Source organism: Chelon labrosus (assembly GCF_963514085.1).
Source record: "Chelon labrosus genome assembly, chromosome: 23".
Lineage (NCBI taxonomy): Eukaryota > Metazoa > Chordata > Actinopteri > Mugiliformes > Mugilidae > Chelon > Chelon labrosus.
This window is the reverse complement of record NC_140356.1, coordinates 21,122,479-21,146,229: the sequence shown is the minus strand read 5'-3', so window position 1 is coordinate 21,146,229 and position 23,751 is coordinate 21,122,479. Positions and strand designations below refer to the sequence as shown.

The window sequence follows — 23,751 nt, the reverse complement described above, 5'->3', positions numbered from 1 at the left end:
CAGTATTTATGCTAAGCTAGGCTAAACACATCCTGGTAAAATACTGGTAGCATAAAAACAACGACTATGACATTACCATGCTAGTAGCTAGCATAAAATGGAGCATTTTAATTGTGCATCATAAAACCAACAAGCTACAACATTAATTCATCTTGCTAACATTTGAACATCTCTGTTTGCATCAGTTTTTCTGCTAAACTAAGCTAGTTTTTGCTAAACACATGCCAAAAAATTACCTGAATATTGAATGAGGTATGCTAATGAAGATCACATGGCTACAAACAGCTAGCACACCAGCTAGCAACAATCAACACCTTTATATGACGCAACAGTGACACTAACTATGCTAACACTGGTTAGTTAGCTGCACTGGTCAGCAGTTTCCTTCCCATGTTTTTGTGCTAAGCTATGCTAAACATGTAACACCAGTTATGAAGTGCTAGCATAACACCAGTCTGCTAAGAACAACTTGCATTGTCGATATAAACTAGCAAGAAAAACGACATCATGCTAGCTTTTTATGGCTACACTGGCTAGCACACATTTTCCCACACATTTAGGTTATGCTAATCTAAATATGCTATGCTATCTTGACAGTTGTTAAACAAAACAAGTAACATATGATAACGTTACATAACAGTGATCATGTTAGCTAAACACAACAACAACCAGATACAAGATATAAATCAGATTTTATTTTTTAAAATCTGTTTTGTTTTCATGCTAACACCATGCTAATCGCTAATCCAGACTGAATCAGTGCTGGACACAGAGATGAAACCAAAACCGTTGGAAACAAGAAGAAGTTTAAAAGTCAAACTTTTAAAGTTTATTAAACAGTTTAAAGGAGCTAATGGAAGAATTGGATTCCAGCGCTCATGCTACCGCTGTCACCTTCAGTGACGGCTAACGCTAACGATGCTACAGCGTCTGACCCATGCAGATATCTACAGCGTCAACACGACGGATCCAACACGACTCAACTTGTTCTGATACTTCATTTAATTTTCTACTTTATAAATAGAGAATAAAAGATCAGATAACTCTTAACTCGTTCTAGACCAAATAATTTAGTCTGAAGTGATGCTCATATTTGTTTTGTCATTTTTGCATCAACATTTCTTTTTTTTTTTGTAGTTTTGTAAAGAATCATTGAATCTTAATTACTCTCCATAAACCAATAATCAGATTATTTCTGCTGCTACATCTGACTGAAGCTTTTAACCACAGCACCAACGATAAACACGTACAAACCACCAAATATTAATAAAAAACAACGACACAGAGTTTGTCCAGAGAAACGTCTGCATGCAGAAACTACAGCAGAAACTAACTCTGATCATTATTCAGTATTTTACACGATGACACAGGAAGAGCTGCAGGTCACATGATCTGAGTTATTGTTGATAAAAGAGAAACATGAAGCTTTGTGGAAGCCCTGATACACGAATACAGGAATAAAAAGAGAATTACTCTCAGGAAAGACATGAGTCAATGATAACACCAGATCTTTACAATTACTAAACTAAATGATGAGTCTAAATGAGCTTTAAATCAAATTAAGAGAAAAGATTATAAAATACACAGAACATTTTTTTTCTCCAAACATTTATAGCAAGTTGACATTTTAAGTAATAATCTAATAAATAATGACCCGCTCTAATTTTAAGGTCAGGCTTAAGACTTTCCTCTTTGATCAAGTTTATAATTACAGCTGGTCTGAACCATCCCTTATGCTGCTATAGGCCTAGGCTGCTGGGGGACGATGCACCGAGGACATGTCCTCTACTCTCTGACACCGAGCTCCTGCAGTCTGTTCGTCCTTCATGCAATAATATACAAAGGTCTTAATGACACATGCTGTTTATCATGTAGAATAATGTCCTGCTATTAATCCCGTTAATGAACAAATGCTGCATAATTAGTGAGTTGATCCAGTTTGTTAAAGCCACGTCTTGATCACAGTTCAGTGTCTTTTGTTGTCATTTGTTGTAAATAAAGTGGAATGTCTGTCAGTTTAGTAAAAGCGTAAAATAAGATCACAGTCATTAGTTCTCTGAGATTATTTGGTCTCCATTTAAATGTAAACATCAATCAAGATCAACGTGAAGACTGAAACTCATCGATGAGACAAGAACGAAAACACTGGAAGAATTAAACCTCCAATAAAAACAGATTCTCTTTGGAGTTTGATTTTCAGTGGATCTCTACAGCCTCGTTCAGACGGGATTTAATTCTTATTTTCTCCTGGTACCAAATTAAAAATGATTCTTTATGCTCAGTTATTAGGTGTTGGTGAAGGTGTTCCACAGGGCTCTACAGTGGGTCCACGTCTGTTCTCTAGTTTCACGAATAAAAAACACTTTTCTGGTTTTGAGATAATCACCCAGAGATGTCTGTGATAAAAAACTTGATGAAACGTCTTCAAGGATCCCAACAAGTCCAGTTGTCTCTGTGATAGAAATACTTAAATAACACACTGAAGAGATGTCCAATATTTCTGTAGAATAGTCATTATAGTCAAATAAAGGTTTTTAAACATCTCTCTAAATGATTTAAAAACCCAAACCTGACATTAATATTATTAATTCTTACTGGTGGAGTTTGATTGTTACGGCCCCACCTCTGGTTTTCTGATGAACTCTATAAAAACGGAGTTATTTTCTATTAATCATATCTTAACGAGGCTGTATCAGAGTTAATCTATTATCAGTTTATTTAATGTTCATCTGTCAGACGTAAAATAAAGTGTCATCTGCATATAATATGAGTCTCTCAGGTCTCACACAAAACTACCACCATAGAAGAAGAAGCATCATCAACCAACCAACCAGCCGTCACCATCGAGCTTTAACACAGTGAAACCCGTCGACAGAAGGAAGCTCACGTCTCGTATCTGTTCTGATAAACATTATAAAGATCTAAACAGAGACAGGCAGATAAACTCAATCTGCGTTTTCATGCTACACATAAACTCTGAGATAATAGACGGCGTGAGTCACAACGATTAAAAACACTCAACTGTTCTCTCCATCAGCAGCCTGTGCAAAATACTCCAGCAGAAAAAAATAAGGCAGAGAATTAAAACATCATCATTTAAAAATCTAAAAACATTTGCTACGGTTGATCAGCTTTGTGTTTCTGGAATATACAAGTCAAATAAATATATCACTTCCTGTCCTGATCTGATTCATCTAGTGGCCGATAGTTTAATTGATAAATTAGCATTTAGCTAATTAGCTAATCAGGTGATTGTCAAACATCTGCCATCATGAGCCAGAGATTCAAGTTTTCATTCATGATTGATTTTCACTTTAATGAGTCAGAGCTGGTGAACAAAGACTTACTGCCCTCTAGTGGTCGGAAATGACTAAACACAGCTTTAATGTTTTAGGAAACAGAGAATTCATTGTTTTTCAAAAGTGTCAGCGGAAAATAAAAATGTAAAAATGTAGAAACACAAAATGTGCATTATTAACTGGACTGAAATTTAAACTTTAATTACTTTTAAATAACAACAGTGTTTGTCAAAAATCAGCTCCATTTCAGCCGACATGGAGAACTGATCTTTTACATATTTTTATGTTTTTTCTTATTTAATGTTTTATTATGTTTTATCTCCTGTGTGTGACTGTATTTTATCTAAAATGAAACGATGACTAATAGAACCTTTAAACACTTGATTCCTGTTTGACTCTTGGGTCATGATGGACGTTTGAGAACCACGGCGCTGATCAATAAATCAGTCGTCTGACCTACAGGACGAGTAGAGACTCAGAATGGACGACATCTTATTGCTTTTCCCTCCGGCGCTCACTGACGTCTGTGGCGTTCGGGTCAAAGCGTCATGGTGGTGCGACAAGCAGACATCAGGACGGCGACATGTATGAGGGCAGCGCTGGATGGGTGACGGCGATCCCACACTTCACCGTGAGCTCACTTCCTGTTTGGCCCTCAGGCCCTGGCGAAGCTGGGGACGACCAGAACTACGATGGCTGCCACGGCGACCGCCGCCACCGCCAGGTTCCAGCCTTCAGCATCACTCTGCAGAGACACGATGGGTCAGAATAAACTTTATTCATCTAAACAACATTTAATTCAGTTTATACTGAAACAACAGGAAGAAACCTTGAGGAGAACCCAGCTCCTGCTTGAGGCCGACATTATGACCAGCAGCTACTGATTCCTGATTGGTTCAGAGACTCAGTTTAAAGTGTTCAAAAAGCTAAAAGATGCTAAAAGAGTGTTACAGCTCCACCTCTTGTTTTATGATGACCTCCATAAAGTTAATGTATTATCAGTTTCAGAGTAAAGTCTCCTCTACATGAAATACGAGTCTCCTGGAATCTACCACCACAGAAGAAGAAGCATCTGTCCCCAACATCATCAACCAACCATCACACTGACGTGTTACAGCAGCGGCCAGTTTGGAAATGGCTGCCAAAAGCTTGTGACTGCAGAGCCTGGATGAATCCACCAGGGGGCAGATGACCGGTGTAAACGATGTGAAGCAGAGGACTCAGAAACTCATGGATCAAATATGAGACATTTTTAGGCTTAAAGACGAACACCTTGCGCTAACGCTAATGCTAACCTGATTACAAACTTTACCCTGAAACAAAGTCAGAACCCTGTGAAAAAACAAGGACGGGTCAAAATGTCCTCAGTCTCCAGAAACGTCCTAAAACTAAGACTGAAAACGCTGATGTTAACATGCTAGCAAGCTAGCTAGCTAGCGCTAAACCAATTAATCAAATAGTCAGTGATTTGTTAAATGACTGATTTTCTGTAAATGTTATAGAATTGATAAAGACAACAAAGACATTAGATTATTTCTGTGATGGACTGATACGACTTTGATGTGTCGGAGAAATTGTGCCAAACTAATTTTTATTTTTTTAACGATGGACGAACCGGAGTGAACTCTGTCTGAAGGAAACTGGTTGTCAGTTTGTCACTTTATCTGTACAATGTTTGTTTAGTGAGAACCGATGTCTGATCTCGGGCGTTCTCTGGTTTTTCATTCGCCGGTAGAGAAAGAAGGGGCGTGGCCATACCTGGTCCCTCTAGGACGCCAGCTCCTCCCACCAGCACCAAATCAAGGCCACTATTACAATCATTCCTATGAAGGGGATGGAGAGAACAGGGGGCTCAGACGGACGGGTGCAGTTCTGGGGAGAAGACAAAAGGAAGGAGGAGCGTTGAGGGGTGGGGGAGAGTTGGGGGGGTGGGGTGGGGGGGTGGAGAGAGGAGAAATCAAACCATAAAATAATCAGAGTTTAAAGTCGGGAGGAGGCGGGAGGGAGAACGGAGAGCAAACAAAAAACCAGAGATGCAGCTCATCAAGACCAGAGAATCTGATGAAGACATGAGGATGGAGGACAGATGGTTGAAGACGAGATGAAGACATGTCCGAGACATGCAACCAGCAGGACAACGAGAATGATTGGACGGAGAGGAACTCGGGTCGGACCGACTGGGTCAAATTTAAGACCAGGTCCTTCAAATCAAATCTAAATCCAGCTCCAGGTCAGGACGAGTTGTTGAGTCTTGATAAAGGTTTGACACCAAAGTCCTGCGTCCAATCACGAGTCAAGGTTCAAGTCCCTCAAGTCAAATACAAGCAGGCGTCAGGTCTGAGCTCAGAAGAACTCAAAGTCAGAAAAGTCAAGTCTCAAACAGGGTCCACGTCTAACGTCTCACGTCCAGACTCAAGACTAACTCCAGGTCCAGAGTCTCAAACGTCAAGTCAGGTCCCAGGTCTAGTCCCAGACCGACAGTCCAGACTCACGTCCCGTCTGTCTCAGTTGATTGGTCTCTTTTAAAGCAGATGTTTGGATCATGTGACCCTGATGGTCTCTGATTGGTGGACAAAGCTGAGCAGGAGGCGGACGTAGAGACAGACAGATACAGATGTGGAGAAGCTGAGGCACTGACTACACGAGCAGCGCTGACAACCAGGAAGCAAAACGGCCCATGAGGCGTCCAGAGAGTTTATTGGCCGAGCCGTAATCAGCTGACATGCAGACAGACGCCACGGCAACGACATGAAGGAAGTCAACCTAGTTTATTTAACCTGGTCTGTCCTCACAGACCTCGTCTCTCGTCTCTCTGCTTCCAGCTGTGACACTGAGGAGGCTCTGACCTTTGACCTCTCACCTGTGACTTCCTGTCCACCAGTCTGTCCAGCTCGTCCCTGCAGCGCTGCAGCTCCTGGTCCAGCGCCGTCCGTTCCCGCTGGCTGCCGTCGTACAGCTGCTGCAGCTCGTCCAACTCGTCCTTCAGACCGTCGCACTGACGTAGAGACAGAGACATGTTAGACTGAGACGGGACGGGGACGTCCATGTCTGTCTCTAGAGGAGCCCCCACCTGTCTCTGGACCTTCTGGGCTGTCTCCTCTGCCTGTCTCAGCTGGACCTTCAGGACACTGACGTCCTCTCTGGGTGAAGACGGGTCCTTGTCCAGATGTTGAGGTCCAGACTGGGACAGGGTGATGTACGAGTCCTTGACCTGCTCGGGCTCAGCGCCGCCCTCCGCTCTGACTGCCAGGTACGCGTCGTCACACCTGTGGAGACGATCAGATCTGAATCTAACGAGCTCCTGTCGTGTTGATTGACAGCTGCTCGGACCACTCACACGTCTCGTTGCTGCTGCAGTTGCTCCACTTTGTTGCTGAGCTGTTTGTTGCGGTCGGTCAGAGTCTGGCGTTGGTCGGTCAGAGCGATGAACTCCTGCTGCAGCTGAGTCACGTCACCTGATCACACACATCCGTTAGTGACCAATCAGAGCCCTGAGCGACCTGACAGTGAGGCGGCGTTACCCTGCGTTGCCGTGGCGATGCTCCTCATGCTCATCTCCGCCCTCAGCGTGGTCACCTCCAGCTCGTACTCGGCCGTGGTGGCGTGGAGGCGCTGAAGCTCCGCCCTCAGGCGACACAGCTCCTCCTGCAGGGAGGCGATGTCGTTCTCCCTCTCGGCCGCCGCCTCCTCGGCCGCCTGCTGCAGCACCAGCACCTCCTCCTGGGTGGAACGCAGCTCCTGCTGCACCTCCTCCAGCTCGCTCTCCTTCTCCTCCTCCAGGCTGTCCATCTCCTCCTGGACCGAGCGCAGCTGAGCTGAGGACACAGGAGACGGAGACAGAGACAATGTGATGGAGACGGAGACAACGTGATGGAGACACGTTCAGGATTCAACAACGTCAATAAAACATGCAGAGAAAGGAAACGTTCAGAGTTTAAAGAGTTCAGGAGTAAAGACGACGATCGGTCGGAGACATGAAGGAGTGAACAAACAGGAAGTGACTGTGTGAGCTAAAAGGAAATGAAGGAGTGAGTTAAGAGGAGGCTAAGGAGGCCATGGACAGGAAGTGAAGGAGTGAACCTTGCAGTCTCTGGATCTGTCTGGTGAAGGTCTCGGCCTGGTGGGCGCTGGCCAGTCGCTCCTCCTCTAACAGGCCTGGGAGCAGAGAGGAGCAGAGAGGAGGAGCAGAGAGGAGGAGCAGAGAGGAGGAGCAGAGAGGAGCAGAGAGGAGGAGCAGAGAGGAGGAGCAGAGAGGAGGAGTTATTGAACCGACGTCACATGACACTGATTGACCTCATTAATAATTAATGACTCATTAATAATGAATGATTAACTGATGGCTGTCTCTCACCCTGCAGCTCCATGAAACTCTCCTCATGTCTCTGGGACACCTCCCGCGTCTCCTCCAGCTCCAGGAGCAGCTGTAACATCTGAGCCTTCAGCTCCTCCAGGTCCTCCTCTTCCTCCTTTACATCTTCTCCCTGCTCTTCATCCTCAGACTTCTCCTCCTTCACCTCCTTCTCCTCCTCCTGCTGCCCCTTCTCTCCGTCTCCCACCGGCTCCTCCTTCTCCTCCAGAGACTCCCTCTCTTTGGCCGTCAGCGTTTCTCCCAACCTGAGGGGCTTCTCCTCCTTCAGCTCACACAGCTCCTCTGCAGACAGAGACAGACTCCTCCTGAAACCTCCTCTAACCTGCAGCGCCTCCTGCAGACGGAGCTTCAGAAACATTTCTATCACCATAAATGTGACGTTTATGGGACCAAAGAGATGCACCTGAACGCACCACAAACAACAATCAGCTGATACATGAATAACTCTTCATACCAGCAGGAGGCAGCATCTGGAACCAGGAGGAGCTACTGTTAGCAGGGAGGCTAGGAGGTCCTACTGTTAGCTGGGAGGCTAGGAGGAGCTACTGTTAGCTGAGAGGCTAGGAGGAGCTACTGTTAGCTGAGAGGCTAGGAGGAGCTACTGTTAGCTAGGAGGCTAGGAGGAGCTACTGTTAGCTGGGAGGCTAGGAGGAGCTACTGTTAGCTGGGAGGCTAGGATGAGCTACTGTTAGCTGAGAGGCTTCCTCCTCAAACTACTTCCTGCTTTCAGGCTTTTATTGTGAAACAGGAAGTGTTCAGACTGACCTGAAGCATCCAGGACCTCCTCAATGACGGGAGGCAGCCGGAATCCGTCCATGTCTTCACCTGCTGCAGAGAGACGGAGGGGTGAGGCAGGACCAGAGCTCTACGCAGAGGGGGGAGGAAGGGGTGAGGAAGAAAGGGGGAGGATGAGACAGATGGAGCCCAGGAAGGATGCTCATGCTCCGGACAGAGAGAGCTGCTGCAGACCCTTCATCCTCCTGGAGCTGAGAGACGAGACTGGAGGGGAGGAGGGGAGGGGGAGGGGGGAGGAGGGGGAGGAGGAGGAGGATGAGGAGGAGGAGAACTGCGACAGAGCAGCTCGACTGATAGCGAGTCCTCTCTGAGGCCGATACTGATCTGAGCTCAGATTGTTTTTATTTTAACGAGGAGACAGACGAGAGGAAACAGCTGATCACTAAACAACAACAACAACAACAACAACAACAACAGCTGATTGATGTTTACATCCTCACTGTGTCTCAGCTGCTTCGTTAAACTTCAACCTGAATCTGAGATGAACAGAGTCAAGACGTACCTGATGAAGATCCTCAGAGCTGACTGCAGACCTCCTCCTCTTCCTCCTCTTCCTCCTCCTCTTCCTCCTCCTCCTCCTCCTCCTCCTCTGTCCTATATTTGCTCCTCTCAGTGTGATGCAGAGCGACGTCACCACAGACGGACGCCATGATGAGAATCCACAACCAGCCTCTGACGTCTTCACCGTTCACCCACAGGACGACAGAGCTTCATTCACCCCTTCACCCCTTCATCACTTCATTAATTCATCACTTCATTAGTTCATCACTTCATCACTTCATCACTTCATTAATTCATCACTTCATTAGTTCATCACTTCATCAGTTCATCACTTCATCACTTCATCAGTTCATCACTTCATCACTTCATTAGTTCATCACTTCATTAGTTCATCACTTCATCACTTCATTAATTCATCACTTCATTCATTAATTAGTTCATTAGAATAAAACAAGGTCACCATCTACATGGACTCAGAACAGAACAACAGACTGAAAACAGCTGATTGTGTTGATGTGAGGACCAGTTCATGTGTTCATGTATTCATCTCTCTCTCTCTCTCTCTCTCTCTCTCTCTCAGCTGATCTCTGTCTCTGCTGGTAACCATGGAAACGCTGCTCGCTCTAACACACCTGTCTCACTTCTGAGCGGTTGCTAGGCAACACACATCCAGGCTGGGTGTAAGACCACAGGACGTTTGGAGGACACATGAAGACACATAATAATTCGTTCATTCATAAATAGTTCATCAGTGGTTGATTGACAGCTGTTAGGAACCAATCAGATTAATCTGATCAGCTGATCGATCAGCTGATCACCAGTCTGATGATAGCTAATGGTCTCTGGTCTCTGGGTGACTTTAATAAATCCTTAGTTTAATTCTTCACATGGAGAACAGACAGAAGAACAGAGACCTGATCTGGAACCAGTTTAACATAAAGTCTAATGTAGAGATAGAACCTGATAGAACCTGATAGAACCAGAACGTCTCCTCATCATTTTCTTCCACTGAATAAAACCAATAAAGAGTCAGATGATGATTTGAATAGAAACATTTATTAAATCTAATAAACTAAGACCTGTAGTTCCTCCTCCGTCCACCAGAGGCTCCACCACTGAGTCAGTCTCATAGAGCTCCATGTTAAACCAACAGAACGAGTGATGATGTTAAATGTTTTAATGTTACAGCTAACACAGCTCCACCTGAGTCAGTTAACGTCATAAAAAGCTTCAGACACAAAGAACCAGTCCAGCTTCGTCCTGATCGTCCTGATCGTCCTGATCGTCCTTCAGATCAGAACCGTCCTCATTCAGCGTCCACCATCTCCACGTCCTCCTGACTCCCAGACGCCGCCTGCTGCTTCTTCTTCTTCTTCTTCTTCTTCTGGGTTGGAGCTGACGGGGCGTCTGTCTTCTTCTGTGGTGCTGCAGCCGGTCCGACTGGAGAGAGACCTTTGAGTTATTATTATAGTGTATATTTACTAGTATTAGTACACATGTACACGCTGGATACTTCTGTTCTTGTATAAAACCTTGCACTGTTATTTATATTTATTTTTTACCACTTACTTTGCAATATTATTTTATATTACTTAAACTACAGTTGTTTTTCACCATGCTACATTGCACTGTTACTGTTTCTTACAATATTTATTTATACCATGATTACTATACTTTGCAATACTCTCCTATAACTTCCCCACGTCAGGCTGCTTTTTATAACCACTACTGTTTGTATATTTGTGTCTTATTCCTTTGTTGATTGTTGAATTTTTCCTTGTTATTGTGTTTCTGCCTTTCTAGTTTTCAAATTCCGTGGTGTATATTATACTCTCTGCTGCTGTAACGGGGGAATTTCACCGTTGTGGGATAAATAAAGTATAATCTAATCTAATCTAATCTAATCTTATACTATAGTCTTTTATTTTACTGTACTATTATTATGTTTGTTAATGTTTCTGATCAGCTGGGACCAGTCTCTCTCTCTCTGTCTCTGTCTCTCGCTCTCTGTGTCTCTCAGTGTCTCTGTGTCTGTCTCTGTGTCTCTCTGTCTCTGTCTCTCTCTGTCTCTCTCTGTGTCTCTCTGTCTCTGTCTCTCTCTGTCTCTCTCTGTCTCTCTCTCTCTCTCTGTCTCTGTGTCTCTCTGTCTCTGTCTCTCTCTGTCTCTCTGTGTCTGTCTCTCTGTCTCTGTCTCTGTCTCTACCTTCCATCGTTGTCTTCTCCTGCTGTTGATGCTGAAGCTGTTTCAGAAGCTTCCGTCTCTTCTTCCCAGACAGAGTGATGTTTGCCCGAGGACTCGACCTGAAGAGACACAAACCTCAGTCAGAGGACGAGATGGAAAGAGGAGGAGGAGGCGGAGGAAGAGGAGGAGGAGGAGGAGGAGGAGGAGGAGGAGGAGAAGGAGGAGGAGGAGGAGGAGGAGGAGGAGGTACTGACTTCCTCTTCCTCAGGTGGTGGATGGTGATGAGACCTTCATCGACCACGGCTCCAACTATCTGGTGTCTCTTTCTCTTCTCTCGACTCTGAACTCGACGTCGTTTGAACAGATTCTTCCCCAACTCCTGAAAACCAGAGAAGACTGAGATCAGCTGAGACCAAACAGCTGACTGTTAAACCATTTAAGACTCAGCCAGTGATGAATAATAATAATAATAATAATAATAATAATAATAATAATAATCTGAACTAAACTAACTCTTTACAGTAAAAGAATAAAGAGTCTCTTTCAGATGTTAAAGCTTCACATCAGATCATTCTGAACAAACACTTTCTCCTCCTGTAGAAACAAACAACTATCGACTCGTTTAACGCCTCCGTCCCGTTAGCATTGATGCTAGCTGTTAGCTGGGCTCGTTAGAAGCTCCTCTCTTCTATTTCTTTTCTATTTCTCTTCTATTTCTCTTTTATTCTCTTTTCTTACAGTTTTCGGTCTGTTGATTTTTCCTCCTGGAGGCGACATGCTGATCCAAACACATGGACCGGAAGTAGCTTCTTCTTCTGCGCTCTGAATCTCGTCAGACTTCAGACCAGCGCCTCGTTACTGCCCCCATGCGGCCGTGAACAGGAATTACAGAAAATATATTTTTATTTATTAGAGCAAACTTTGCGTTTGACTGGATAAATACTGGCACCTGGTGGACATTAGTAGGTACTACACTATTATTATATTATATTATATTAAATTATATTATATTATATTATATTGTATTATATTATATTATATTATATTATATTATATTAAATTATATTATATTATATTATATTAAATTATATTATATTATATTATATTGTATTAAATGATATTATATTATATTATATTGTTTAAAATTATTAAATTTATTGCATTCAATCTTATGTATAAGTCTTATTTTCTTTTCTATTTTTCTATATGAGCACTTCTCATCACAGATGAAGACAATAAATTATTTTACAGTATTTTAATGTAACTCCTCATCACCTGAAACACATTTATTTGTTTATTATTATTCTGATAATAAATAAAATTAAAGTTTTATGAATTTGAGTTTGACTGGAAGAAAAACCAGGACATCATTCAGGAGGAGGATAAATACTGACACCTGGTGGACACTAGTAGGTACTACAACACTACTATTATATTATATAATATTATATTATATTCTTATAGTGATATTTTCATTGTATGAACACTCTGCCTCACAAATGAAGACAACAAATAAAGCAGTATATTTATTAGAGCTGACGTCAGAGCACATCATGTTGGACTGTGTCCTGGTTAAAGTCTGTGACTGGAGCTGGGTGAGAAATAAACAGATGAGAGCAGAGAGCAGATTGTGTCAAAGGTTTAATCCATTCAGAACAGAGTTTAGATGATCTCAGTGCAAAGAGGCCAAAACTAGAAGATGGATCCGTGTTTGTGTCCAGAGCTTTGGCTTCGACAAGCAGAGGAAACAGCAGCAGAGAAACAACCGAGTGAACAGACGCTTATTCTTCTTCATTTCAATCACAAAACAAGTCAATGAACAAATTAATGGTATATATATTTATATTTATATATCTAAAGTGCATTATGGTACAAAAATATAGAAGGTCAGCAGCACCTCGATACATTTACAAAATAAATACACCATTCAGACAAAATAAATTAGAACTGGAATTAAAAAAGGAGAAAACACACAAAGAGGAGGAGAGTCTGTGTCTGTGCAGAGGGCCGGTCAGGACGGGACGGTCCCGCCAGATACTCTGATACGTCGAGAATATGTACACACAATAAATATGTTCCAGGTTCTGTCCAAACGATCACTATCACAGACGACTGCAACAGGAAGATTCAGGAGTCACTGCCAGAGTTCATGGTTCTGAAACACACAGACAGACACAGACACGGTCAGACATCTGGATCAGGCTCTGTGTGAACACTCAACCCGGTGTGATCAGGTGTGACTGACTGACTGACTCACCTTCGTCAGAGACTGACGGCGTTTCACTGCAGCGCCCTCTGCAGGCCGAGCAGGGACCTCCACTCCAGGTGGAGTCCGCTCCCAGACTCGTCCTCCGGCCTCCAGCCCAACGAGCGCGCCCTCCTCTTCCTCTTCTCTCCCTCCCTCCTCTTCCCAGACCTCCCTTTCTTCTTCTTCTTGCCGGGCGCTTTCAGGACGCCGTCTTTGTACGTCTGGGACTTGTTGGTCTCCTGGGGGAGGTTGGTGCCCTCCTCCTCCTCCAGCTGGAAGCTGACGGGGAGGTTCTTGGTTCCTCCGGGGGGTTTGGAGTGCAGGGTGCTGCCGGTGGTGCTCAGGTTGATGCCCAGCCCGCCCCCCGGGAGCCCCACCCCTGGGAGCCCCAACCCGGGCAGCCCGACGCCGGCGCCGCTGCTGCTTCCTCCTGCACCTCCTCCGGTGGTCTGGACCGGCAGGTCCCGGACGTCCGCCGTGTGGACTTCGTCTAAAAGCTCCTTGAGCCACATGCGACGCCGGATGTCCCACAGCGTCCGTCCTTTGTCGTGCATCAGCTGAGCGTGACTCACTGAACGCTTTCTGTAAAAACACAGACGGACAGCTCCTTTAATTCATTCATTCATTCATTAGAAGTCAAATTAAAGTCATGTCCTGCTTTCTAACTGGTTTTAATGAACCCAGTCATCCCAGTGTGTCCCTGCAGGATGTCCACATGCAGTTCACCAGAGTGACCAGCAGAGGGCAGCAGAGGCAAACTGACGAGGGTGAAGGTTAGAAACAGAGAAAAGGAAGAGTTTCTAATCCTTTTCCTCTTTTAAAATAATATCTCATTTCTCTAACAAATATACGTCTTTACTCTTCAGTTAGTTTTAGATTATTTCTATTTACTCAGTAAAATTACTCAGTAAAATTAGCTGATTCAGAAGGTCTCTGAATAATAAGGTCTCTCAATAGTAATAATAATAATAATAATAATAATAATAATTATTATTATTATTATTATTTAATTCAAATACAATAATTTAACAGAAAACAGAGAAGCAGGCCCCAGCGAGATTTGAACTCGCGACCCCTGGTTTACAAGACCAGTGCTCTAACCCCTGAGCTATGGAGCCTGTCACGTGGCGCCGCTGAGCAGGAAGCGTTTTTAAAGGCGCATTGAGTAGAGTTTGGTAAACGTTGACGGGATTAACTAGAGAACAAGGCTCAGAGCTAAACAACCACATATTTTCGCTGAATATTCGAGCTGCTCCTTCCTTTAGCTCTCTGCTTTTGCATCTGTTTGCCTGTAGTTTTATTATTTTCTGTAAAAGGTGAGCGAAAGGTGAGTCTGCTGTGTGATCAGAGGATGTCCACTACATTCACAGGTTTAGAAGGAACGAAAGTCCCAAACTGTGAAAAGAGAGTGAGGCCCCAGCGAGATTTGAACTCGCGACCCCTGGTTTACAAGACCAGTGCTCTAACCCCTGAGCTATGGAGCCGTACGACGACAGGAGCGTCACGAGTACAGGCCACGCCCACACCTGACCACACAGGTAGGACAGGTAATGTGAGCTGATAGAGCAGTATGCTAATCATCCACATGGTGCCGCTGTCTGCACAGACATTAAACCACAGGCTGGGCTTCACACCAGAGTCCATTCAGATTTGGAGCGATTTAGATATGACCTCAATAAACACAATTTAAATGAAGTGGTCACATGATGATGCAGATGACTGTCAGCACAGAAAACACCAGACCTGAATAAAGTCTCACTGATCAGTAACAAACAAACATTTTAACAGAAGAAGAAGAAGAGTGGAGCTGCGTGTCTTGATCAGCTGATTGTGACCAGATGTGTCGAGGCTGTTCTATCTTTGCGGATGCAGCAGAAGAACTCTGGCTTTGCTTTGCAGCGGTGTCTCGTTACTCAGAGTCTTAACTCTTAGGAAAACATCTCGGAGCCTGGGAACCACAGAGGGCCAACACTTCAGGTGTCTGAGCACACAAACAGCCGGCCCTCGCCGTCCCATGATGCTCTGCTCCTCCCTCCCTCCAGCTCAGGATGCATTTAGGGACTTTTTTTTATTTTATTTTTATTTTTTGCTGCGTCTGTTTCTTCTTGTGTTTTGTGCTGAATAATAAAAAGCTCCAGAGAGCGCCTGTTGTTTTCATGCATACAGATATTTCCTGTCACTCTGGGAGAACTTTGAAAACTGATCGGATTCAGTTTCACCGTTAATAAAAGTCACATCAAACGGTTTCCAGAGAGGAACGTCCTGCGGTGGCAGCGCTCCAGAGCTCTTGTCCTCGTCCTCGTCCTCGTCCTCGTCTGGCATCGTCTTCATCGTTTCTCTGTGCAGGAGTCGAATGTAAAGATGGAGCGGGTCGTGTTTTCAGGAAAGAACAGGAAATAAGAAGCTGTCCTTTAGTTCCTGCTTCGTTTTAACATCTTCGTCTGTTCTCTGGGTCGCTCTCGTCCGTCAGACTGAAACAACAAATCATTCTGATCCTCCCACTCTCTCAGAGTCTTTGGTCCAAACCAAATAAATGTCATTTCTGAACCTTTTAAACCCTTCGCTCATTCTAATGGCAGCAGATGAAGGAGGTCAGAGGTCACCGGCTTCCACCGCCGTGTGAGTTTTGCCTCGCTGTGTTTTCCTTTCCACTCAGGTGGCGTTCGCCCCGACTCAGAATCCCATTAAGTGCATATCACACAACGGGTGGAGCTGGTTTCCCCTGACGAAGCAGAACACGGCCGGGGAACGTCTCTGGAAACCCAGTCACAGAGAAGCATCTTCACAGCGACTCACAGAAACGTCTCTGAGACTTTAACTCCACGGACACGACGTTTTATAACGGCTTCACACAAAAAACTACAAGAACAACTGTCAGAGAGGTTTGAAACGGCAGAGACAACGAGAGGAGAGTCAAAGAGTCCTGGTGTGATAGAGTCAAAGACGCAGAGACTCAATAAATCTGAGAGTTAAAGAGTCAAATGTTCAGAGATCTGCTGGTTGAGTCACACAAAGAGAAAACAGGAGGAATGAGTTTATCACAGACGAGTTCAACACACGGGATGACTGGACCAAACCAAACTGAACCAAACCAAACTAAACCAAACCAAACCAAACTGAACCAAACCAAACTAAACCAAACTAAACCAAACCAAACTAAACTAAACTAAACTAAACTAAACTAATAATGACTAAAACCTAAAGTAAACCAAGTTAAATTAAAGAATGAAACACCTAAACTAAGTTAAAAGTAAAGTTTTAGTAAAGTAATGCAGCCTCAGAGTGGGGGGGTGGGGTGGTGGGTGTGGGACGTCCTGCAGGGACAGACTTACATTCTGCTGCTCAGGGCATCGATGGGTCGGCCGTGGTGAGGAACCGGAGAGCAGAGCAGGAAGAGAGCGAAGCAGCACTGCTGCAGGACTGTGGAGCAGAACATCGTCTCTGCAAAGACACAAAGGAGAAGATGAGGACGCTGCACATTCCTCCCCCCACGCCACAACAAAGACAAATACTGAGTCTGAACGGAGCCCGGCGGGACGAGGAGAGTCTCAGGAAACTTACTCTCCCACTGCAGCGTCTGATCTCTGAGGAAACTAAGAGACAACGTCCTCTCTGTCCACAACAACAAACACAAATCAATCCAGGTGAGCACTCCAGAAAACTAGATCCCCCTGAGCCGGGACACATCCAGACCCTCTGTCCTCCTCGTCCTCTGTCTGCTGGTCAAAGGTGAGTGGAGCTGCTGCTGCTGCTGCTGCTGCAGGTCGCTCTGATGGGAGCGTTTGCTTCATGCTGCCTGAGAGCGGCGGCAGGTCACAGGAGAGGGGAGGGGAGGGGAGGGCTTGTTAACGGGGGGGAGGGCCTCCAGCTCGCCTCCCAGGGAGAGGGAGAGGAGTCACGGCAGGAAGGTGGCGCTACAGCTGCACACTGACTCACGGCTGGAGATGTGGAGGTCACATGGTTCTGATCAGTCAGTCAGCACAAAGAAGAAATATATATATATATATATTTAATAATAAACTGATTTATACGTTATAGTCATTTAGATTAATGAGCTGAAGCTGAAAGTTTCTCTTCAGTTAATCCATGAATCTAATGAATCTTCTTTACTTTTCAGAAGGTTAAAGTCAAACAGACGTCAGGTGATTCATGGTGACCTTCATCAGTCAGGTGTTAAATCTGAGGTGATGACGAACGATGACGCCACAGAGAGAAACTTTAGAAACTTCCCTCAGCGCTGCTTTCTTTTAACGGACACGGAGAACGAGACAGTTTAGAAAGATTCTACGTGAAGCACCATGGAGCTAACAGCTAACAGCTAACAGCTAACAGCTAACGGCTAACAGCTAACAGCTAACAGCTAACAGCAAACAGCTAACAGCTAACGGCTAACAGCTAACAGCTAACAGCTAACGGCTAACAGCTAACAGCGCTCCCTCAGCTCTGACACATGTTGAAGTATCATCAGTTTGACCAGAAACAGAAACACAACAACTTCATAATAAAAAGTCAAAGCTTTTTTAAGTTCTGTCCTGATGTGTTGAAACAAAATAAAATCTGATCAGACTTAAATCTTTAAAGGAGCAGAGTGTCGGCTGCAGTGACATCTAGTGGTGAGAGAACAGACTGCAGCCACAGAACACAGCTTCCTGTCCGAGCAGAAGAACCAACGGTGGTTTGTTCTAATGAGATGAAATTAATTCATTTGTCAGATTTTATCAAAGTTCAGAAAATGTTTTGCAAAAATCAGCTCAAAGAGTTTGACGCCTCCTCGTTTATTTCGTCACCAGAACATTTTTAATAAACTTTACTTTTGTCCGTTCTGGGCTCCTGTAGAAAGATGGTGGATCTCTGTGAGACGACTTGTTGTCTCTCAGCTAGCATGCTAGCACAGCAGGGTTAGCCTTCTCAGCTAGCATGCTAGCATAGCAGAGTTAGCCTTGTCCAGACCAGACAGCTGCTCCTGAAGCTGATTCACACTGTAGTTTACAGATGAACGTGTGAACCCACTGAGTTTGAAAGAAACCATGAAGTGTCTTTTAGTTTTTTAGTTGCAGTCTTTTGACCCCCCCACCCCCACCAACCCCCCCACGGCTGCCTTGGCTCCGTTTGAGGTTTATTTTGGGACCAGTTTAATCACAGCAGCATGAAAGTGAAGCATTAGCCCAGCATGCTCTGAAAATGTTTAGCTAACGCTGAGGACGACCTCCTGGGGTTTCAGTCGGACCCTCAGCGAGCTCCTCTCCTCTGGGGCGGGGGGGGTCTGTTGAGTCTGTCTGTGTTTTTAATTTTCTCTATCGATGTCCTTCATTCTTTCCCCAGAAACAGCAGCAGCAGCTCCAGCGGTAAAGGTCGCAGCATGAACATGAACAGAACACAATGAACACATTATTTGTTCAAGGTGCCGGCGCCGAGTGATGCAACGGACCTTTCATTCATTAGTGATCAGAACCAGATTCTACTGTTCACTGACGCTGGATGACTGGAGCCAGAGAGGATCATGGGAGCAGTTTGTCCTTCCAGTTTATGAGCTGCTCTGGTTGGACGGGGGGGGGGGGGCAGACGACCTGTCCGTGGAAAAGAAAGTCACCTGAACGAAAACAGGTACCAGAAAGAACTAAGAGTGTTTTCCTGGCAGCGGCGGCCTGTGGGGTCTGAGCCAGGAAAGCTGTTTTACATTCATACAAAATTGCTGCGTCTTGGCAGAGCAGCTCATACACAAGAAACAAATGTCCGCTTTTAATCTACCACCACACAACCCCCCCATACACCCCCCCACCCTCCCTCTGCACCTCTGAAAACAATTCCCTCACAAAGACATGTAGTGTTGGCGTCTGCCCCCCCACACCGTCCGATAAGACCCCCACACACCCCAGCACCAAGGTGGGTTACGTTCTGACGACGACGCTCACTATTTGGCAGCTGAGATCATTTCTTCAGATGAACAGATTCAGATTTTACAACGAGTCTCCTAAAGCTGAAAGGATCCCTGGTTCTAGAGACATGGAGGTCTTGTCTGATGCTACTGGACCGACACACTGACTGAAAACGTATATTAATATTAAACCTCCCTTTGTTTCTAGTGCAGCAACTAAATGTTTCCAGTCACTGCTGAACAGTGGAGTCATGTATGTAGTTGAACAGAAACCTTTTCTTTAAGCTGATGGTAAAATGTGGAACATCCCCTTCAGGGTTCTCCTGTTTCCAGTCCAGATGTATCATCCCTCCAGTGGATCCTGACTCTTCTCTGGTCTCTCTGGAGGAACCGTCACCAGAAGAACCACCTGGACCGGACCGTTCCAGTTCTTCACCAGGGACCAGATCTATAATGGTTCCAGGTCTGGTAGGGGGCATCCAGGAGGGATCTAACAAACCTCCACCTTCATCATCTCGACTCCAACGTGGGACTATAAACATTCGGTTTCTCTCTGACTGCACCGGGACACACACCCTAACACTAACCCGGGACATTTTACCTTTATTATTTATGGAGTCTCCTGGAGCCCTGTGATAGACTGGAGACCTGTCCAGGGTGGACCCTCCACAGGACAAGAGGTTACAGAAGATGAAGATGGAGTCTCCTGGTTTTGGTCAGCTGATTAAACTCAACATGAATGTGTCTCTAGTGTCTCTGTTGAAGACCCGAGTTGTTCCCGACTCTTCCTCCTCGTGGTTAAATGTCTTCTGGTGTCGCTCGGCAGCGATGTGACCTCCAGTAAATCATCCTCGGGGTGAGGAATGAGGCCGGACGAGACGATGATTGAGGGATGATGAAGAGAGCGGGAGTCGTCTCCCTCCCCGGGTGGCCTCCCCTCTCCTCTCTCTAACCTCTGGCTTACCTCGGACCCTCCTCCTCCTCCCTCTTCGTTCGGTGGCGTCACGTTTGACCCGAAGAATTCAGGAATGTACAGTTTGCATTCAGTTGGAGAGGACGGACATAAACTCTCACCCTCAGCCTCCCTCACCCTCCCTCCCTCCTGTTTTACTCCCATTAAACAACTCACGCCCACCACAGGAACACATGCTGCACCACCGCCGTGCGACCACAAACAGTAACTCTGGATTCTCTGAGGTTTCTGCTCTGACCGTCTGACATAACTGGAAGTTCACAGCCCACAAGAGCTCTGTTCAGCTCTGAGAAGCTTAAAGGTTTGTTTACCAGTTTCTATTCATCATCATTTAGCTCCCACGGTTTGAAGAGACACGAAGGAAAATAATCAAAATAATCTGGAAATGAAAGCTCTGATAAAAAGAATCAGTTCAAACTGCAGGTATTCAGCAAACAGTAGCATTTAGCTGCAAGTGTTCTGTGTTTGTTAGCATGTAGCTGCAGTTATTAGCATGTAACTGCAGTTATTCAGCGTATGTTAGCATCGAGCTGCAAGTATTCAGCGTATGTTAGCATCTAGCTGCAGTTATTCAGCGTATGTTAGCATGTAACTGCAGTTATTCAGCGTACGTTAGCATGTAACTGCAGTTATGCAGCGTATGTTAGCATCTAGCTGCAGTTATTAGCGTGTAACTGCAGTTATTCAGCGTATGTTAGCATCGAGCTGCAAGTATTCAGCGTATGTTAGCATCTAGCTGCAGTTATTCAGCGTATGTTAGCATGTAACTGCAGTTATTCAGCGTACGTTAGCATGTAACTGCAGTTATGCAGCGTATGTTAACATCTAGCTGCAGTTATTCAGTGTATGTTAGCATGTAACTGCAGTTATTCAGCGTACGTTAGCATGTAACTGCAGTTATGCAGCGTATGTTAGCATCTAGCTGCAGTTATTCAGCGTATGTTAGCATGCAGCTGCAAGTATTCCGTGTTTGTTAGCATGTAGCTGCAGTTATTAGCATGTAGCTGCAGTTATTCAGTGTTTGTTAGCATGTAGCTGCAGTCAACCAGTGAATGTTAGCACGTAGCTGCAGCTACTCAGTGTTTCTTGCGTGTACGTTAGCATGTAGCTGCAGTTCTTGCGTGTACGTTAGTATGTAGCTGCAGTTCTTGCGTGTACGTTAGCATGTAGCTGCAGTTCTTGCGTGTACGTTAGCATGTAGCTGCAGCAGGGCTGAGGACAGGCACGGCGCCTGCAGTCTGCCTCTCTCTGGCTCTCTGGGTGACTGCTGCAGATGTCACCATGTGGGCGTAGATCATCTGCTGGTGTGTCACTCTTGGATCCCACCGAGGCAATCACGTCTCTATGCTCAATTAGATCTGATTATGGTCAGCGCCGCGCTGCCAGCAAACGGGATCAGAATACGGAGAAGTCGGAGTGTGGTTTAGAGCAGTTATGAGTCGTTGAACAGTTTTTATGGGTTTAAAGGGAAACACCATCCGCCTCTGTACGACGGCAGTGAGCTGAACGACACGTACGACCAGTAGAATCATCATTAATAACTAATGTTGTATATACAATGGAAACTCCTCCTCCTTCCAGTTACTACACAGACCTAGCTTAACCTACAACAACATAAAAATACACACAACTGTTGAAAATGTCTCACATATTTTCTACATGCAGAGGCAACAATGAACAGCTAATGAGCTAAGAAACAGCTAACGGCTAACGGATAAAACAAATCTATCATCTAAAATGTATATAAGTTGGAAATATTAGCATGTAGCATGAAGGACACAAGTGGTAAGAAGCTAACGACAAACTGTTTTTGGAGTTATCTAAAGTTTTATATAAAACATGTAAGCTAGTAGCCTATACTTTGTTCTGGAAACATGTCAGACATGTTCATTAGTAGTTTACACCAGGAAACAACAAAGCTAACGAGCTAAAAGATAATGTGTTAGGTAATAGCAAGATAACTTTGTGGACTTTTGGAGATATTATTTAGCCTGGTGGAGCTAACGGTGCTAACTCTGACTGTATATGACAATACATTTATAAATAAATAAATAAATGAACAAAATCTGAAGCCTAAAAACTGAGATCATGTTTTATAATGTGGAACGTTGTGTTAACATTCTGTGCAGGTTAGCAGCTAACAGCAGTTAATTAAGTCAAAAATAGTTTTCAGCTTAAAAATGATTTTTTTTTTCTTATTTAAAATGTGATTTTTGTGAAGATGGTGCAGTAGCTGCTGCACAAGATATGCATCAACTATTTCCTGAAGTTTTTGCAAAAGCCATTATTTGGTAAAATTCAAAACTATAAGAAAAAAAATCTACTGCATGAAAAAAAAAAAGTGAAACAATCAATATTATCAATAATCAATATAATGCATCCCTCCCTGTAGCCCTCTAGACTCAACATCACATAATCTCTGAACGCTCTGGTTCAGAAACACAGAGGACACAGAGGACACGGGGCTAGGTTGAGGTTTCCTGCAGACTTCAGCGTCTTCAGGAAACCTCAACTAATTCCTGCTGCCTTAGTCTTAGTTTTGCACCGTGACCTGACGTCTGAGAATCTTCACAGACAAACAGAACACGGACCTCAGACGGTTTCACGTTTGCTTTTATGACCCAAACTTTAGAGGAACTAATTTGCATCCAGTCCAAACCTAAAGCAGCACCTCTTCCCTTCCCCAGCTCATATCTGTGATACCTGTGCAGAGCGAGCTCACCTGTGTCAGAGCTTCTGGCTTCTTCTGAACGTTAGGAATCCACTGAAGAGTTGTCAAAAAACCCAAAAACTCCCGTCGTCGTCCTCTGAGCGGAGGACGGTCTGGTGGCGGCTGGAGAGTCTCTGCCGTCTGTTTGCTGCCTCCTGAAGCCTGGAGGAGCCTTTTAAATAAGGTTAAGCCTCCTGCTGACATCACACCATCATCACCGCCTCATGGTAGCAGCAGCGTCCACGGAGCTTCATTCTGTTTGTAATTAGACGGATGAATTTACTCACCCGACGTCCCTCCCTCCCACATCGGTCCTACGGAGGAAACACAAAGACCTCGTGACACATGTGAGGCTCCTCCATGTGTTCGCCACTAATTTAGGTGTTTCTCGCCCGCCGTGGGTTTGTTTGTGGTCGCTCTCCTCTCACTTTGTCTCAGATTGAGTGTTTTTTATTCTCCTGTACGTCACTGAGGCCATAAAACCTCCGTGTTAACTTCAACCTGACACATGTTGTTGCTGCACCTTCAAACCTTCTCTCAGATTAAAAGTTATGAAAACAGAGGCCGAGCCCGGCGGCCTGTTTTTGTCTGGATTTAATTCTACTCTATTAAATAATGACCCCCCGCTGCCAGACTGGAGCAGGAGAAGGGGACGCTCTCCAAAACATGGTAGTAGTGGTTTAGTTGGTCACGCCTTCCACCGCTGGCGGAGCCTCCATCCTAATCTCCAACACGACAGCAAAGTGCTGCAGTTTCCAGCCGTGCCATCTGGTCTGAGGTTCTCTATGTTTAGACGACG

General features: G+C 44.8%; 2 protein-coding genes across 4 annotated transcripts; both read right to left on the bottom strand.

The window, feature by feature from the left end:
- Nucleotides 1-10,000: 10,000 nt before the first annotated feature.
- c4h11orf98 (chromosome 4 C11orf98 homolog) lies at nt 10,001-12,012 on the bottom strand. 2 transcript variants are annotated; one of them, XM_084573734.1, is made up of 4 exons: nt 11,885-12,012; nt 11,401-11,525; nt 11,168-11,265; nt 10,001-10,416 (listed from the first exon to the last, which is right to left on the bottom strand). In XM_084573734.1, the coding sequence occupies exons 1-4, from the start codon at nt 11,921-11,923 to the stop codon at nt 10,271-10,273; spliced, it is 408 nt and encodes a 135-aa protein (XP_084429860.1). In that variant the 5' UTR covers nt 11,924-12,012; the 3' UTR covers nt 10,001-10,270. The 2 variants fall into 2 exon arrangements, with proteins under 2 accessions (XP_084429860.1, XP_084429861.1); XM_084573735.1 differs by having other exon boundaries at nt 10,001-10,404.
- Nucleotides 12,013-12,812: 800 nt separating this feature from the next.
- pthlha (parathyroid hormone-like hormone a) lies at nt 12,813-23,328 on the bottom strand. Of its 2 annotated transcripts, none has more exons than XM_084573732.1 (4): nt 22,965-23,328; nt 16,727-16,835; nt 13,404-13,976; nt 12,813-13,301 (listed from the first exon to the last, which is right to left on the bottom strand). In XM_084573732.1, exons 2-3 carry the CDS (start codon nt 16,828-16,830, stop codon nt 13,427-13,429), a joined length of 654 nt encoding a protein of 217 aa, XP_084429858.1. In that variant the 5' UTR covers nt 16,831-16,835; nt 22,965-23,328; the 3' UTR covers nt 12,813-13,301; nt 13,404-13,426. The 2 variants fall into 2 exon arrangements, with proteins under 2 accessions (XP_084429858.1, XP_084429857.1); XM_084573731.1 differs by lacking the exon at nt 22,965-23,328 and adding an exon at nt 16,956-17,077.
- Between the last annotated feature and the right edge of the window lie 423 nt (nt 23,329-23,751).

Coding starts and splice junctions, on each gene's coding strand:
- c4h11orf98 (XM_084573734.1), bottom strand. CDS start 11,923: ATGTCGCCTCCAGGAGGAAAAATCAACAGACCGAAAACT. Junction 11,526..11,884: donor AAATCAACAGACCGAAAACT/GTAAGAAAAGAG, acceptor TCTGGTTTTCAG/GAGTTGGGGAAGAATCTGTT. Junction 10,417..11,167: donor GGAGAAGACAACGATGGAAG/GTAGAGACAGAG, acceptor AATAACTCAAAG/GTCTCTCTCCAGTCGGACCG.
- pthlha (XM_084573732.1), bottom strand. CDS start 16,830: ATGTTCTGCTCCACAGTCCTGCAGCAGTGCTGCTTCGCTCTCTTCCTG. Junction 13,977..16,726: donor GATGCCCTGAGCAGCAGAAT/GTAAGTCTGTCC, acceptor GTGTTTTTACAG/AAAGCGTTCAGTGAGTCACG.